This window comes from Eumetopias jubatus, unplaced genomic scaffold (genome assembly GCF_037043125.1).
Source record: "Eumetopias jubatus isolate StellerSeaLion01/CBP00866 unplaced genomic scaffold, mEumJub1_p1.0 scaffold_10, whole genome shotgun sequence".
Lineage (NCBI taxonomy): Eukaryota > Metazoa > Chordata > Mammalia > Carnivora > Otariidae > Eumetopias > Eumetopias jubatus.
Genome location: NW_028274816.1, coordinates 62,135,338 through 62,148,825, shown reverse-complemented (window position 1 = coordinate 62,148,825; position 13,488 = coordinate 62,135,338). Strand labels below are relative to the sequence as shown.

General features: G+C 56.4%; 1 protein-coding gene across 1 annotated transcript in view; it reads right to left on the bottom strand.

Annotated features, from left to right (window-relative positions):
- Nucleotides 1–13,488, bottom strand: part of BRSK1 (BR serine/threonine kinase 1) — a 16,547-nt gene extending 3,059 nt beyond the window's left edge. Inside the window, exons 1-16 of the mRNA XM_028095031.2 lie at nt 13,353–13,488; nt 11,636–11,730; nt 11,452–11,537; nt 9,541–9,681; nt 6,651–6,767; nt 6,537–6,570; nt 6,385–6,453; nt 3,706–3,852; nt 3,321–3,352; nt 2,841–3,011; nt 2,236–2,333; nt 1,860–2,019; nt 1,577–1,637; nt 761–1,130; nt 312–360; nt 93–216 (exon numbers count right to left, since the gene is read on the bottom strand). Of these exons, the coding sequence (XP_027950832.1) occupies nt 93–216; nt 312–360; nt 761–1,130; nt 1,577–1,637; nt 1,860–2,019; nt 2,236–2,333; nt 2,841–3,011; nt 3,321–3,352; nt 3,706–3,852; nt 6,385–6,453; nt 6,537–6,570; nt 6,651–6,767; nt 9,541–9,681; nt 11,452–11,537; nt 11,636–11,730; nt 13,353–13,488 (1,890 nt within the window). The remainder of the gene's footprint in view (nt 1–92; nt 217–311; nt 361–760; nt 1,131–1,576; nt 1,638–1,859; nt 2,020–2,235; nt 2,334–2,840; nt 3,012–3,320; nt 3,353–3,705; nt 3,853–6,384; nt 6,454–6,536; nt 6,571–6,650; nt 6,768–9,540; nt 9,682–11,451; nt 11,538–11,635; nt 11,731–13,352) is intronic.

Below are 13,488 nucleotides of genomic sequence, written 5' to 3'. Positions count from 1 at the left end.
AGTCAGGACAGCGCGAAGGCAGCGGACCCCAGGGGCTGCTGGGACTTGTAGTCCGGTGCTGGCCAGGACACAGTAAGACCCGGGCCCCTCACCGACAGGAAGGCGTGGACTATGTCCGCTTTGATGCTGCTGAGAGGTTTGTCCTTTAGCACAAGGAATATTTGTTCTTCTTTGTCCAAGGAGATGAAGTTCCCAAACCAGGAGCGTTTTGCCAACCTGAGTGAAAGGGAATGGTTGGAAGGTGGGTCAGGACGCCGATCAGGGAATAAACCCTCCCCCATCCTCTCACTTCCCTTCCCTGTCAGACTCACTCTGGAGAGGACTCTGGCGTCAAACTGGACATCTCCTCGGCAGTGGGGACTGGCGGGCGGGGAGCGAGGGGAGAGTATGGTCAACACTTGCCCATCATCCTGGGGTCCAGCACGTGGGCCAGGAGTCCCCTCCAACCACAGGTTCCAGATCCTGGTGCCCATTCACCTCCCGGTAACTAAACCCCAAATGGCACGCTGCTCGGTGGTCCTTCTGGGGATGTTCGCCAACCCGTTAGGCCACGCCCTCTGAGGGTGGGACTTGCTAGCCATGAGCCAATGGGAAAGTGAGCCAGGGCACTGGAGGGAGGTGTCCTTGACAGAGGCTCCCCCTCCAGAGCTGGAAGCCACACCCCCTCTCCCCAACGCCTGAATTTCTACTCCCAGCCCCATCTTCTCTCAGGAGGTGGGAAGCCGGGCCCCCAGCCCCTGCCCCCTCAGGGACCCTGTACCCTGCATCTTGCGCCGGTGAAAGCGAGGGGAGCCCAGGAAGCTGTTGCGGATGGAGTTGAGACGACTCCTCCAGGCGGCTCCCCCGACGCCACCGCCGGGGCTTGGGGGTGGCGTCGTTCCCGGCGTCCCAGTGGGGCTGGCCCGGGGCGTGTGCAGGGGCGAATGCAAGGGGGTACCCCCAGAGGAGCGCGGGGAGCCTGGGGGACCAGGCAGGGGCGTGGAGCGGGCACTGGGGGGCGGGGGCTGCTCCCCGGCGCCCCCACCCCTGGGGCCTCGAGAAGGCAGCGTCTGCGTTTTGGAAGTCGGGGAGCCCCCGCCCCGAGCCTCATCTCCGGCCCCGGGCTCAGGTGAGAAGGAAAAGACAGGACTCTGTGGAAGAGTGGAGAAGGGTGAGATGGCGGACTACAACTCCCAGGAGCCTCTAGGAACCCCGTTCGCACATACTCACGGAGGTGGGTCCCGATGCATGCTGGAACTTGTAGTCCAGTGATTTCCCCCTCCCAACCCACATTGTTAGGGGGACAGAGACTTTTTCTATCATGTTCACTGCTGTAGCACAGTGACTGGTACACAGTAGGCGCTCAATTAGCTTTTGTTCCGCGCGTAAACGAACCCTTGACACACACTAAAACCCCAATCCTATCGGAGGTGGAAGTGCCCAATGCACTAAAATACTTATGCGGCCTTAGGGTTGGGGGCCCTTTAGGGACAGAGAGGCTATGCCTCAAGACTTCATGGGAGTTGTAGTTCCTGCTGTTCGATCTCGGCTCCAGCGTCTTCACCCCCTTACCCCTTCCTAATGACTAGGGGCTTACCCTTGGGCTGCTGAGAGGGCTGGAGGACAGACCGGTGGAGGCTCCACTGACACTGCGGGATCTGTTTCCAGGAGAGACGATGATGATGATGATGATGATGATGATGATGATTTTTAATCAGGTGTGTGGGTTTCGCAAGGCGCAGATGTCCTCTCCCTTCCACACGCCTTTGCGATGCGGACTTGAGGCCCGGAGAGGGGCCACTGCGGCGGAGCTGGGGCTAGAACCCCGAACCCCCTCCCCACCCACACTGTGGGTCCGCGGGAGGGGCGGCAGCTCCCACCTCTGACTGTGCTGGGCCATCTCCAGGGCGCGTCGGGTGGGCACTGGGGAGCCGCCGCCCCCAGCATCCGTGATGCTCAGAACTTCCATGGACTTCCGCTCTGGCCGCCGCTTGCCGTGACGGCTCAGCATGGGGGAATCCACACGTTTCCGAGGGGGGTCTGAGGGCGGAGAGTTTCAGCCCGATCAGAAAAGCTGGCTTCGCGCAGCCGTGCGTGGCACTGGTACCCGTGGGGGAACAGAGGCCCGGAGTGCAGACTTTTGACAAGGCCACGGAGCAAGTCGGGGGGGTGGGGTCTAAACGCAGAAGCTACGGGCTTGCAGCCCCTTCCTCCCTCCGGAGTCCGGAGTCCGGACCCCCAGCCCTGCCTTCTCACCGACATCATTCCGGGGAGGCAGGTCCTGGTCCTCACAGCTGGGATACCGCTCCTTCCGATCCAAAAGCAGATAGTAGATCATCTTTTCTTGGTTCTCCCTGATGGGGAAGGGAAGTGAGGGGGTAGGAGGGGATTGGGGTCAGGGGTCGGGCTCCAGAGGTCTTACCCCCTCCCTGCAGCTGTGGCTCTCGGGGGCTTAGTACACCCAGTACCTCTGTCCATGGGTCCATCTTCCTAGGCATCAACATGGTCAGCTTTTTTGTGTCGGCGTACATCGGACCCTTACTTAGCCGTAATAACACCTAATAACTGAGCACTTACTACTTGTAAGCCCTCCGTGGGGCACTAAGTCTGTCTCAGCGCCTGGCGATACTTTGCAGCATCTAGTCTTTTTTCCGCCGGTCCTACCGCCCCCTCGTGGTCCCTCCGGGAACAGCTCCACGTGGGAACTTTAAGCCACGCCCCATCCAGCGACCGGGGCGCCACGCCCCAGGGAGTCTGCGCGTGCGCGGGGCCTGGGCGCGCCCTCTGCTGGCTGGCTGGGGCCCTGCGGCGGCTCGCGGGACGTGGACCGCTGGTGCGCGTTGGGGCAGGGGGGGCCTTACTCCTCGCTGCGCAGCTCGCGGTGCAGCCGCTCGCGGTCCCTGAAGCAGCCCAGCGAGGCCATGCTCTCCAGGACGTCGGGGTCCAGCTCTCCGTTCGATGGCAGGCTCCGCATGGCCACCCGGCGGCCTGGGGCTGGCTCCAGGCAAGGGTCCGGCTCGTGTTTCCCGCCCCTGGGGAGGGGGAGAAACGTTACCGGGGACCGGGCCGGGCGTCCGGGATTCGAGCCCTCTCCACCTGAGACGCAGGTGTCCTGGGCCCCAACCTGCTCCTCTCTTAGGAACCCAGAAGTCCCGGCTCCCAGTCCCTGCTCCACCTGTGTCCCTTCCCCTAGGACCCAGAAACCTGAGTCCCTAGCCCCTCCTCATTGAGGAACCATGGTATCCCACCCTCTAGCTGGTTCTCCTGCTGGGGACCCTTGATGTTTGGGCCCCCTGCCTCTCTCCCCCAGGGACCCAGGTGCTTAGTTGTCCCATACTCACAGGTACCAGGGATGTTTCTGAATTTGCTCCAGCTGAGGGAGGGAGAGAAGCAGAAATAGGTCGTATGAACACAGCAGCCCGCAAGGAAAGTAGATGAGGTGGCCTTGGGGGTCCCTAACAGTGTCCCCTCCTCTCCGCCAGGGGCAGGATGACAGCTTAGGTCTTCCCCTAGTGGCAAGTGAGCGCCTCGACCCGCGGCTACCGGGGACGGGCCCGGGACACGGCCCTCACGCACAGTGGCAGCCCTCCCGCGGTGGGGGTCCTCCCCAGTGTGGAGCTCATTGAGCGAGCCCGGGCACCGACAGGCAGGTCCTGGAAGTCCAGCCTCATGCGCCCCCTCTAGGGGTTCTATCCTCACGAACCACCGCCCGCCCCCCCAACTCACACTGAGCCTTTTCTCGGGCTCCACTTCGATCATCCCTCTCAGGAGGCTCTGGCAGTCTGGAGGGATGAAGTGGGGCATATGGAAGACGCCCCGTTTCACCTTCTCCAGCAGCTGACGGAGATTGTCATCATCAAAGGGCAGAGCCCCCTGAGTGAGAAATAACAGGACCCCTCACATAGAGCTCGGGATGTTCCAGGCGAGACCCCAGGTGCTTGACAAATCGGCACATTTAGTCCTTGCCACAAGCACTGGGAGGCAGGGGACCATTATTATTATTATTATTCATTTATTTATTTTGAGAGAGAGAGAGAGAGAGAATGAGAGAGAGCACATGGGGGGGGGTCAGAGGGAGAAGCAGACTCCCCGCGGAGCAGGGAGCCCCATGCGGGACCCGATCCCGGGACTCCAGGATCGTGACCTGAGCCGAAGGCAGACGCTTAACGACTGAGCCACCCAGGCGCCCAGCAGGGGACTATTATGATCCCACTTTACATGGGGGAAACTGAGGCATGGAGCTGTCCAGCAATTTGCCCAAGGCCTCTGAGCTGGTAGGTGGCAGAGCAAGGATTTGGCAACAGACAAGTCAGGCTCCAGGGCTTAAGAGGCTGGGGTTGCAGCTTGGAGGCTGCATCTTAAAAAGAGGTTTCTCCCCAGACCAGTTGCAGGAGGGGTAATCCTCACACGTTTGCTCAACAAAAGGTGAGCATCCATTTTGGGTCAGGTCTCTCGTAACAGACAAAACAAGTCCTCGCCCTCCTACAGCTCACACCCTAGATTGCGATACCCCAGTGAGTGAATGAACTTTAGCAGCTCTGTCATCATGCGGGCACCCCTGCTATCTCCCAGGTTCTGATCTGACCGCGAGGGATGGAGCAGGGGACACCAGGTCCCTGGCCCCATGGAGCTTTGTCTAGAACAGTGCCTGGCACACACGGATTCATAAGCAGTGGCTGTTGGATGAGTAGTGGGAGGGCCAGCAAACAACAAAGGGACACATGGAACGAGACAGGTGGGAGTCTGGGCGATGAGGAAACACGAGCAGAGCGAGCAGGTAGCGAGAGAGGGGAGCCGGGTCTAGCAAGGGAGTCGGGGAAGGGGTCTCGGAGGAGATGATGGTGGACAAACACTTGCAGGGGTGACAGCATGAGTCTCAGGGCTTTTCCAGGCATTGCCCCTAGTGTCAGAGGCCTCTGGACAGAGGATGCAAGGTGTAGGGGAGAGGAGGAGAGGGGCACCCCGCAATGCTGGTCTAGGGCCGGGAAGCCTGGATGTGACTTCCGCTTGTCTCTCTCATTCAACGTGGCTGAGTGTTTGTTGTCGGCCTGGCGCCTGGATTCTACACTTCCCAGCCTCCAGAACAGTGAGCAGTGAGTGTGGTTCATGCCGCCCCGTCTACCTTTGTTATAGGAGACCAGACTAAGACAATTTGTTGACATTGAACATGTGGCCAGCAGCATTCGAACTCACACTGGAAAGAAGCTTATCTAGCACAGGTATTTTCTCTGTGACGGACAAAACAACCTTCCCGTCCTTAGGAACGCATAACGACACTCTGCGGTGGGACGATTTAAAATCACCAACAGGGGCGCCTGGGTGGCTCGGTTGGTTAAGCGAATGCCTTCGGCTCAGGTCATGGTTCTAGGGTCCTGGGGTCGAGCCCCGCATCGGGCTCCCTGCTCGGCGGGAAGCCTGCTTCTCCCTCGTCCACTCCCCCTGCTTGTGTTCCCTCTCTCGCTGTGTCTCTCTCTGTCAGTCTTCCCTGGGGGAGCCGCGAGCCCCAGGCACACCCGTTCAGCCCCGGTCCCCTCGGTGTCACATAGGCTCGTGGTGACGAGACCAAACACTGATCCCAGCCCTGCCGCTGTCCAGAAGTGTGCCCGTGGGCCAGTCACTTCTCGTCTCTAGGGTTTTTGAGAGAAGTGCACAAGGTAATGTGCTTGGAACGGTGCCTGGCACAGAGTACACCACCAATTTATTCACGCCACAGCTGCTAAGGAGGACTGGCCACATGCGGACTCGGGTCACGATAGTGATCCAACAGAATAAAACAACAAAGATAAAAGCCCTGACTTCTGGGAGCTGATGATTTAGAAGGGAAGGAGAAACCGCACAACTCGACGCACAATAGCGACTCTGATAGTCACCAGGAAGCAGAGAGCCTCCCCCCAGAAGGTCTGACCTCGTGAGGGGTGGGGAGAGAAGTGGGAGCGGAGAGAAGTCTCCGTGTGAACTAGATGAGCAATGGGACGGGTAGGGGTGGAAGAGCAGGTTGAGCCTATGCTCTTCTAGGCAGAGAAGAGCAGGTGCAAAGGCCCTGGGGAAGAGCCGGGCTGACAGGCTTGGTCTGATTATACTAGTTATTACCATATTGCAACAAACACCCTAGAACAGCCGCTGCCCCAAGCTGCCCAAGGGCTCCTGGCTGCCCCGTCCCTCTCTGGGACACCCTGGACCAGTTCACAGTGCTGTGCCTCAAGAGTTAGCTCTGGGCACAGGGGTGGCAGCAGGGGGGAGGGTGCTCCAGGATCTTGGTCCACTGGTTCATACTTCCCACCTTCCTGATGCCAGTTAAGTATTTGGAAGACAAGCCCTGAGGGAAAGATGGAACGTAATGTTCTGTGCTCCCACCAGGCAGGACTGCTCTAGAAAACGGGGCAGGAGAGGGGAGGGTCCCCTTACCACAAGCAGGGCAAAGAGAATGACTCCACAGCTCCACATGTCTGCCCGGCGGCCGTCATACTTCTCCCCCTGGAAAGGAGAAGGCCCGGCCATGACAGGGTCTCTCCACCATGCTCCCCCCACTCCTCCGTCCTCTCCACGTGCTCACTCACCTTAATCACCTCCGGACACGCATAGTGGGGGGACCTGCAGCAGAGAGGCGGTGTGAGCCTCTGGTGGGCTTCTCGCCCCCTCCCCGGGACTACGGAGGCCAGGCCCCCACTCACCCACAGCTGGTCTCCAGGAGGCTGTCCCCCACCTGCAGGGACGCCATGCCAAAGTCTGCGATGCGGATGTTGTTTTTCTCATCCAAAAGCAGGTTCTCGGGCTTCAGGTCTCTGTGGCTGAGACAGGCAGGTGGGGCTCAGGCCTCCGCCCTCCTCCTGGGGGCTGAGGCCCCATTCGCTATCTCCCAGAGGCGGGCACTTCTGGAAGCTATTATGGGCAATTTCAAACATGCTCCCAAGTAGTGAGAAGAATATAAGGAAGCCCCAAGTACCCATCCCCCAGCCTCACCTGTATCAACTCAGGGCAAGTCTTCCTTCATCTCTACCCATACATACTCTTTCCTTCCTCTGCTGGATTATTTCGTAGGAGGCCCCAGACAGTGTATCATTTTATCCACAAATATTTGAATATGTGCCAAGGAGGTAAGAAGGCTAATGTTGAGCTACTGAAATATTGAAATACTTCCATACTGAGTAATAAGAAGACTATGGTCACCCCAAGCTAGTCACTGGTCCCTCCCTGGAGACACCAGCCCTCTCCCCTGGAGCAAAACTCTCTCAAATTTTAAGGGTTGATGTCTGGGGGGAGGTGGGGCCTGAGGATTCTACAGTTTCTGTGGGAAGTGGTCAGTAACTGGGTCATACTTATTGCTAAATATGTTGACTATTGCCCCCTAGAGGTCAGCGCTTGTAATGTCAGGGTTTTGACTGGGTCGTGTCAATAGGGAGGTGTTGACAATTTAAAGGGGTTGCCTTTCCATCACCAAGCTTTATCCCCACCTTGGAGCCCCTCCACCCTGACACCCACCCCAGTTCCAATCCCCATCCCAGAGAGGGAAGGGGCGCAAGCAAATGAGGCTGAAAGATGAGCTGAAGGCCATTCGGTGAGGAAAGGACAATCTTTTCATATGGACATTCACACGCCAAAAAAAAAAAAACAAAAAAAACAAACAAACAAAAAAAAAACGAACCTCAACCCTTGCCTTCCATCACAGACAAAAATTAATTTGAAATGTATCCCAGGCCAAAATGCAAGAGCTAAAACTATATAACTTCTGGAAGAAAATGTAGGAGGAAGCCTTAGGGACCTTGAGCTGGGCAAAGGTTTATAGATAGGGCAGAAAAGACATAAACTGTAAAAAAAAAAAAAAAGATACAAACTTGAATTTATCAAAATTTCAAACTGGCTTTTCACAAGACATTGCTATAAAAACATAAAAGCGGGGAGCCTGGCTAGTTCAGTCAGAAGAGCATGCAACTCTTTTTCTCCCCCCCTTTTAGAAATTTTATTTATTTCAGAGAGAGAGAGAGAGAGAGAGATAGCACGAGTGGGGGGAGGGGTACAGGGACAAGAAGACTCCCCGCTGGGCGCAGAGCCCCATGCGGGGCTCCATTCCAGCACCCCAAGATCATGACCTGAGCCAAAGTCAGACACTTAACCAACTGAGCCACCCAGGTACCCCGAGTCTGTGACTCTTGATCTCAGGGTCATAAGTTCGAGCCCCATGTTGGGTGTAGAGATTACTTAAACAAAAAACTTTAAAAAAATTAAAAAACAATGAAAACTCTAAAGTATGTCACAGACTGGGAGAAAATAGTTGAAAAATATACAGTTAGTAAAAGATTTGTTCTTAGAATAAAGAACTCTTAGGAGAGATGCTAGGAGAGATGCCTGGGAGGCTCAGTTGGTTAAGCATCTGCCTTCGGCTCAGGTCATGATCCCTGGGTCCTGGAATCAAGCCCCGCGTCGGGATCCTTGCTCAGCGGGGAGCCTGCTTCTCCCTCTTCCTGCCGCTGCCCCTGCTTGTGCTCTCTCTCTGACAAATAAATAAATAAAATCTTAAAAAAAAAAAAAGAACTCTTAGGGGTTATTCCTAGAGCTATCTCTTGTTCCTAGAATAAAGAACTCTTACAACTCAATAATAAAAAGACAACTGAATAAAAAATGGGCAAAGGATCTGAACAGACATTTTTCCAAGGAAGATAAACAAACGGCCACTAAGCACATGAAAAAATGTTCTATGTCATTAGTCATCAGGGAAATGCAAATCAAAACCACAATAATGAGACGCCACTTCATACCCACTAGGATGGGTAAAAAGTCAAATGATAACAAGCGTTGGCAAGGATGTACAGAGATTGGAACCCTTGTGGACTGCTGGTGGGGATGGTGAAGGGTACGGCTGCTTTGGAAAATGGTCTGGCACTTCCTCAAAAGGCTAAGCAGAGTTCCCACATGACCTGACAATTCCACTCCCAGGGATATACCCGAGAATCGAAAACACAGGTACACACCAAAACTTGTACTTGATTGTTCCCATGTCCATATTATTTACAAGAGCCAAAAAAGGAGATACAACTAAAGTGTCCATCAACTGGGGAATGGATAGACGAGATACGGCACAGCCACACAATGGAGTATTATTGAGCCACGAAAAGGAAGGAAATACCGACACATGCTACAACATGGATCAACCCTGAAAACGTTTTGCTGCGTGAAAGAAGCCAGACAGAGACGACCACATATAGTATGATTCCATTTATATGAAATGTCCAGAATAGGCAAATCCATGGAGATGGAAAGCAGATTGGTGGTCGTCAGAGTCTGGGGGCAGGGAGGCTGGAGGGGTGACTGCTTGCTTCATGGGTACGAGGTGATGATTTCGGGGGTGAGGAAAATGTTCTACAATTACACAGCAGCGATGCGCAACATTGGATGTACTAAACACTGCTGAATTGTGTACTTTAAAAGGGTGAATATTATGAGACGTGAGTTTTATCTCAATTTTTAAAAAGGAATAAAGATTTATTTTGGGGCTGCACCACACTGGCTTCCAGTGAGCCTTGTGGGCAGTGCTCATCCCGGCCTCCCCTCCAGCTGCCCCCTCACCAGATGGAGTAGCTATGGCAGAAGTCCAGCGCCGATACTATCTGGCGGAAGAACTTCCGGGCCTCCTTGGGCGTCAGTCTCCCCTTCTTTACTAGGTAGTCAAACAGCTCACCTCCAGAGACGTGCTCCAGAACCAGGTACCTGGGGGACGTGGAGGGGGCAGAGGGCTGGAAGGGGCATGTGGAGCACCAAAGAGCCTGGTCTCTCTCTTTCAAAATCCCCTGGACCCCCACACAAGACCTCAATCCCACTGGCCCCTGGAAGCAGAGAATCCCAATTCCTAGGAGCCCCTGGGAGGAGGAGACTCCCAATTCCCACGAGTCCCTGGGAGGAGGAGAAGACTCCAATTCCCATGAGTCCCTGGGAGGAGGAGACTCCAATTCCCATGAGTCCCTGAGCAAAAGAGACTCCAATTCCCATCAGCCTCTAGGAACCCAAAACTCAATTCCTCTCAGTTCTGGGCAGCAGAGACTCCCATGGCAACTTTAGGAGTATCAATACTTGGACTCTCAGTTATTTCAGGAGATAAGACAACTCTGTTAGCGCCTGGAGGACAGGAACACCTTGATTCTCACAGGACCCTGAGAGATAAAGACACCTCCCCCTCCCCCACTCCCATCAGCTTTTGGAAAGCCAAGCCTCTCATTCCTATAAGCCTCAGGGATGAAGAAACTCAAATTCTCATTAATTCCTGGCAATAACAATTGCAGTGTGCATCAATCTAAGGCAACAACCATGAGGTAAAAAACTACAAGTCCCATCAGCTCCTGAGAGATTTAAAGCTCCCAACTCCCATAAGCCTCTGGGACACAGACTCCTAATTCCCATCAGCCACCTGGATCCTTAAGACTCCAAATCCCATCAGGCCCCAGGAGGCCAAAACTCTGATTCCCATCAGCCCCTGGGAACAAAAGCGCAATTTCTATGAGCTCTTGGAAAGCTGATAGTCCTCTGTGAAGCCCAAACTCCCATGGGTCACCCCCTATGCCTACCTAGGTGGAGGAGTGGGAGTGATAGCTCCACCAGCTGGTGACAAAGCCCCTCCCTGCCGCCACACCTGGGGAAGCCTGAACTACAATTCCCATGAGCACCTGGGGCCGGGCCTCTTACTGCCTGGGGAAACCCTCCCCAGCATCTGATGGGTCCTGGAGTCAGTTCATCCGGGGGTGGGGGCAGGGGTCTGTCCCCTCACCCGCTGCCCAGCCCGGCTGTCCCTTGGGTCACCAGAGTCCAGACAAAGGCCTATTGTCTGTACCCTGGGCAGCTGGACTCTACTCCCATCTTCCTGAGGGGTAATCAACTTTGAGATACAGACTGGGAACTCCTATAGAAGGCCACTGTTGGGGTGTCCATCATAGCCCCCAGAGTTATGTGGGAGGAGGAGGGGGGCCTGCAATGCTCCAGGAGGTTGGGGGTAGGTTTAGGAATAAGCAGGATTCACTGAGCCTCAGGCTTTGCTAAGCCCCCATTGCCTCAGCAAAGAGGAACAGGGTGGGGAGCTGCCCTTAGCAAGCTGGGTCCGGTTGAGGACATCTGGATTATCTAGTAGAGAGTGTTCCCTGCAGTGCAGTAGGGCGTGGGCCTGGGGCTGGGGAAGAAGGGCCAGGATGGACCTCTGTCCCCCACCAGGATGGCTGACACTTGGCCGTGCTGTTGCTAGGGCACGTTTAGCTCTCAGTGTCAGGCCAGGTCAGGCCAGTCAACGTGGGAACGAGGAGGATTATGTGTGTGTGTCTGTGTGTGTGGGAGGGTGTTCTGTGCAGGAGCGAAGGGACTGACTGGCCCTTCGGTGGCTCCAGCCAGGAGAGCTTAAGTTTCTCCAGGCCCCTCCAGGCCTTGTTTCCAGAAAGGTCCCACCCTAGGAACTTGGGGTGGGGGTGCATGGGGGGCTGGGTGTCTATAAATACCTACAAATATTTCTTGTTCTCGTAGACATCGTGCAGCTTGAGGACATGTGGGTGTTCAATGAGCTTCAGGATGGCGATCTCCCGCTCCACCTGGGGGTCAGTGGGGACGCAGGAATGGAGGTCAGCATGGCCTCCCTCGCTCCCCCCACCCAGCCCCAAAGGGGCACCCTGCCCCAGTGCACACACACCTTCATCAGCACCGACTCAGACAGCTTCTCCCGGTTCACGATCTTGATGGCAACCTTCTGGCCAGTGATGCAGTGGACCCCGAGTTTAACCAGCCCTGCGGAAGCAGGACTGAAAATGTGGGGTGTGCTCCCAGAGCACTGTCCCGGCCTCTGGCTCCTGAGTCCTCCTTACTCCCCACTTTCCTCCTCCTTTCCCTGCTGGCCGTTTAACAGTGGCCTGAATCAGCCTGACCCGAGCGCTAAGGGCTCTGACAGCTACCATTCCCATGAAACACTCTCTTCTTCCTGTTGCCCGTAGACATGGACATTCTGTTCGGTCCCTTCTTTATTCCCCCGCCCCCCTTAGGTCATTTCTACACCCACGTGGGGCTCGAACTCACAACCACAAGACCAAGAGTCGTGTGCTCTACTGACTGAGCCAGGCAGACGCCCCTGCTCTGTCCCTTCTGAGTGTCCATTCCTCCGCCTGCTGTCACCCCCACAACCACCCCTGGTTCTCACCCGGATTCTCTGTCCTTCTGGTGTGACCCTTCAAGTCCGTCCCTCCACAGAATCTTTCCTCACCGTGTCTCCATAATGTTGTCTCCCCGACTGCCACCTTTGCCACCTTCAACCCCTCTCTCTTTCAACCCATCCCTTCCTTGAATTCTCTGCCCTTCAATCTTCTGGAGACTCCCTGTCTCCCAAGGAATATACTCTCACGTTTGCCCCCCTCCCGGACCATCCTCCGCCTCCTCCTAAACCCTGGCCTTTCAATTCCCTTCCTGATCTGCTTTTAATAGCACCTGTGGCTGGGAGCATGCAAACCCCAAGAGTATGCCCACTTCCCAAGGGTAAGCCCCAAAGCCACAGAGCCTGGAGTACGGCCCCCAGCCCCTCCCCCCTCAGACCCAGGCGTCCAGGCCCCATGGTCCCTTCCTCCCCCATAACTCAGGAATTCAGGTCAGTGACACCTTCACACTCCTACCGCTAGGATCTTGAGGTCTGAGCCTCTCCCCTTCCCTCATGCCCTCAGCTTCCACAAGAGATCCTGGGCCCACCCCTGGACCTCCTGCCTAGGACACGGGTGTGCAGATCCTGCTTCACACCCACCCACCCTCCACCTGGCAGGAAAGAGGCCATGGCTGGAGCCAGGGTTTAGCAACAGCAAAGGATGACTCCTGATTCCACAACCACTCCTGGGAGATTTGACTCTCAGATCCACCTTTCCACCTTCCGTTCCTGTTCCCCATACTGAGCCAGTACGCTGGAGAAGGGGGAGAATGCTGCAGACCCCATCACCCTAGCCTCACTGCTGGTCACCCGGACAGCCTGCCGGGAGAGCCTGAGGCCCTCCTCAGCCAGAGAGCAGTGCGGAGGAAAGTGGCTGCCCAGGGTGCACCCCCATCCCGCGGCATACTGCAGCAAGGACCTCGGCTCCCAGTGCCGGCCGATCCCCTGCTGCAGGCCGGCCTCCCTTCCCCACCGAGGCCCTGGAGCCCCTCCAACTTCTGCCCCCGGGAGGTGGGAGCCTTTGGGCCTCAGCACCTCCCCACAGGAATCCAAGCCCCCAGCCCCCTCCATCCTGGGGACCCAGCACACTGGACCCCAAGTCCCTTCTCTGTGAGGGACCCTGGGGTCTGGGCGATCAGCCCCTGCCCTTTGAATACCCATGAGTCCCGCCCTCTGCCCCCCAGCTCTCCTGCCCACACCCCAGGTGTCCCCTCCCCTGACTCACCTGTCTGTCCTTTGCCCAGCGTCTTCTCCAGCCGATAGGGGCCCACATATTGGGCGTGCTGGGGTGGGTGTGGGTGTGGGTGCGGGAGGTGGTAGGCGGGGGAGCCCCCGCCCCCCTCCTTGGCCCCGGACGACAT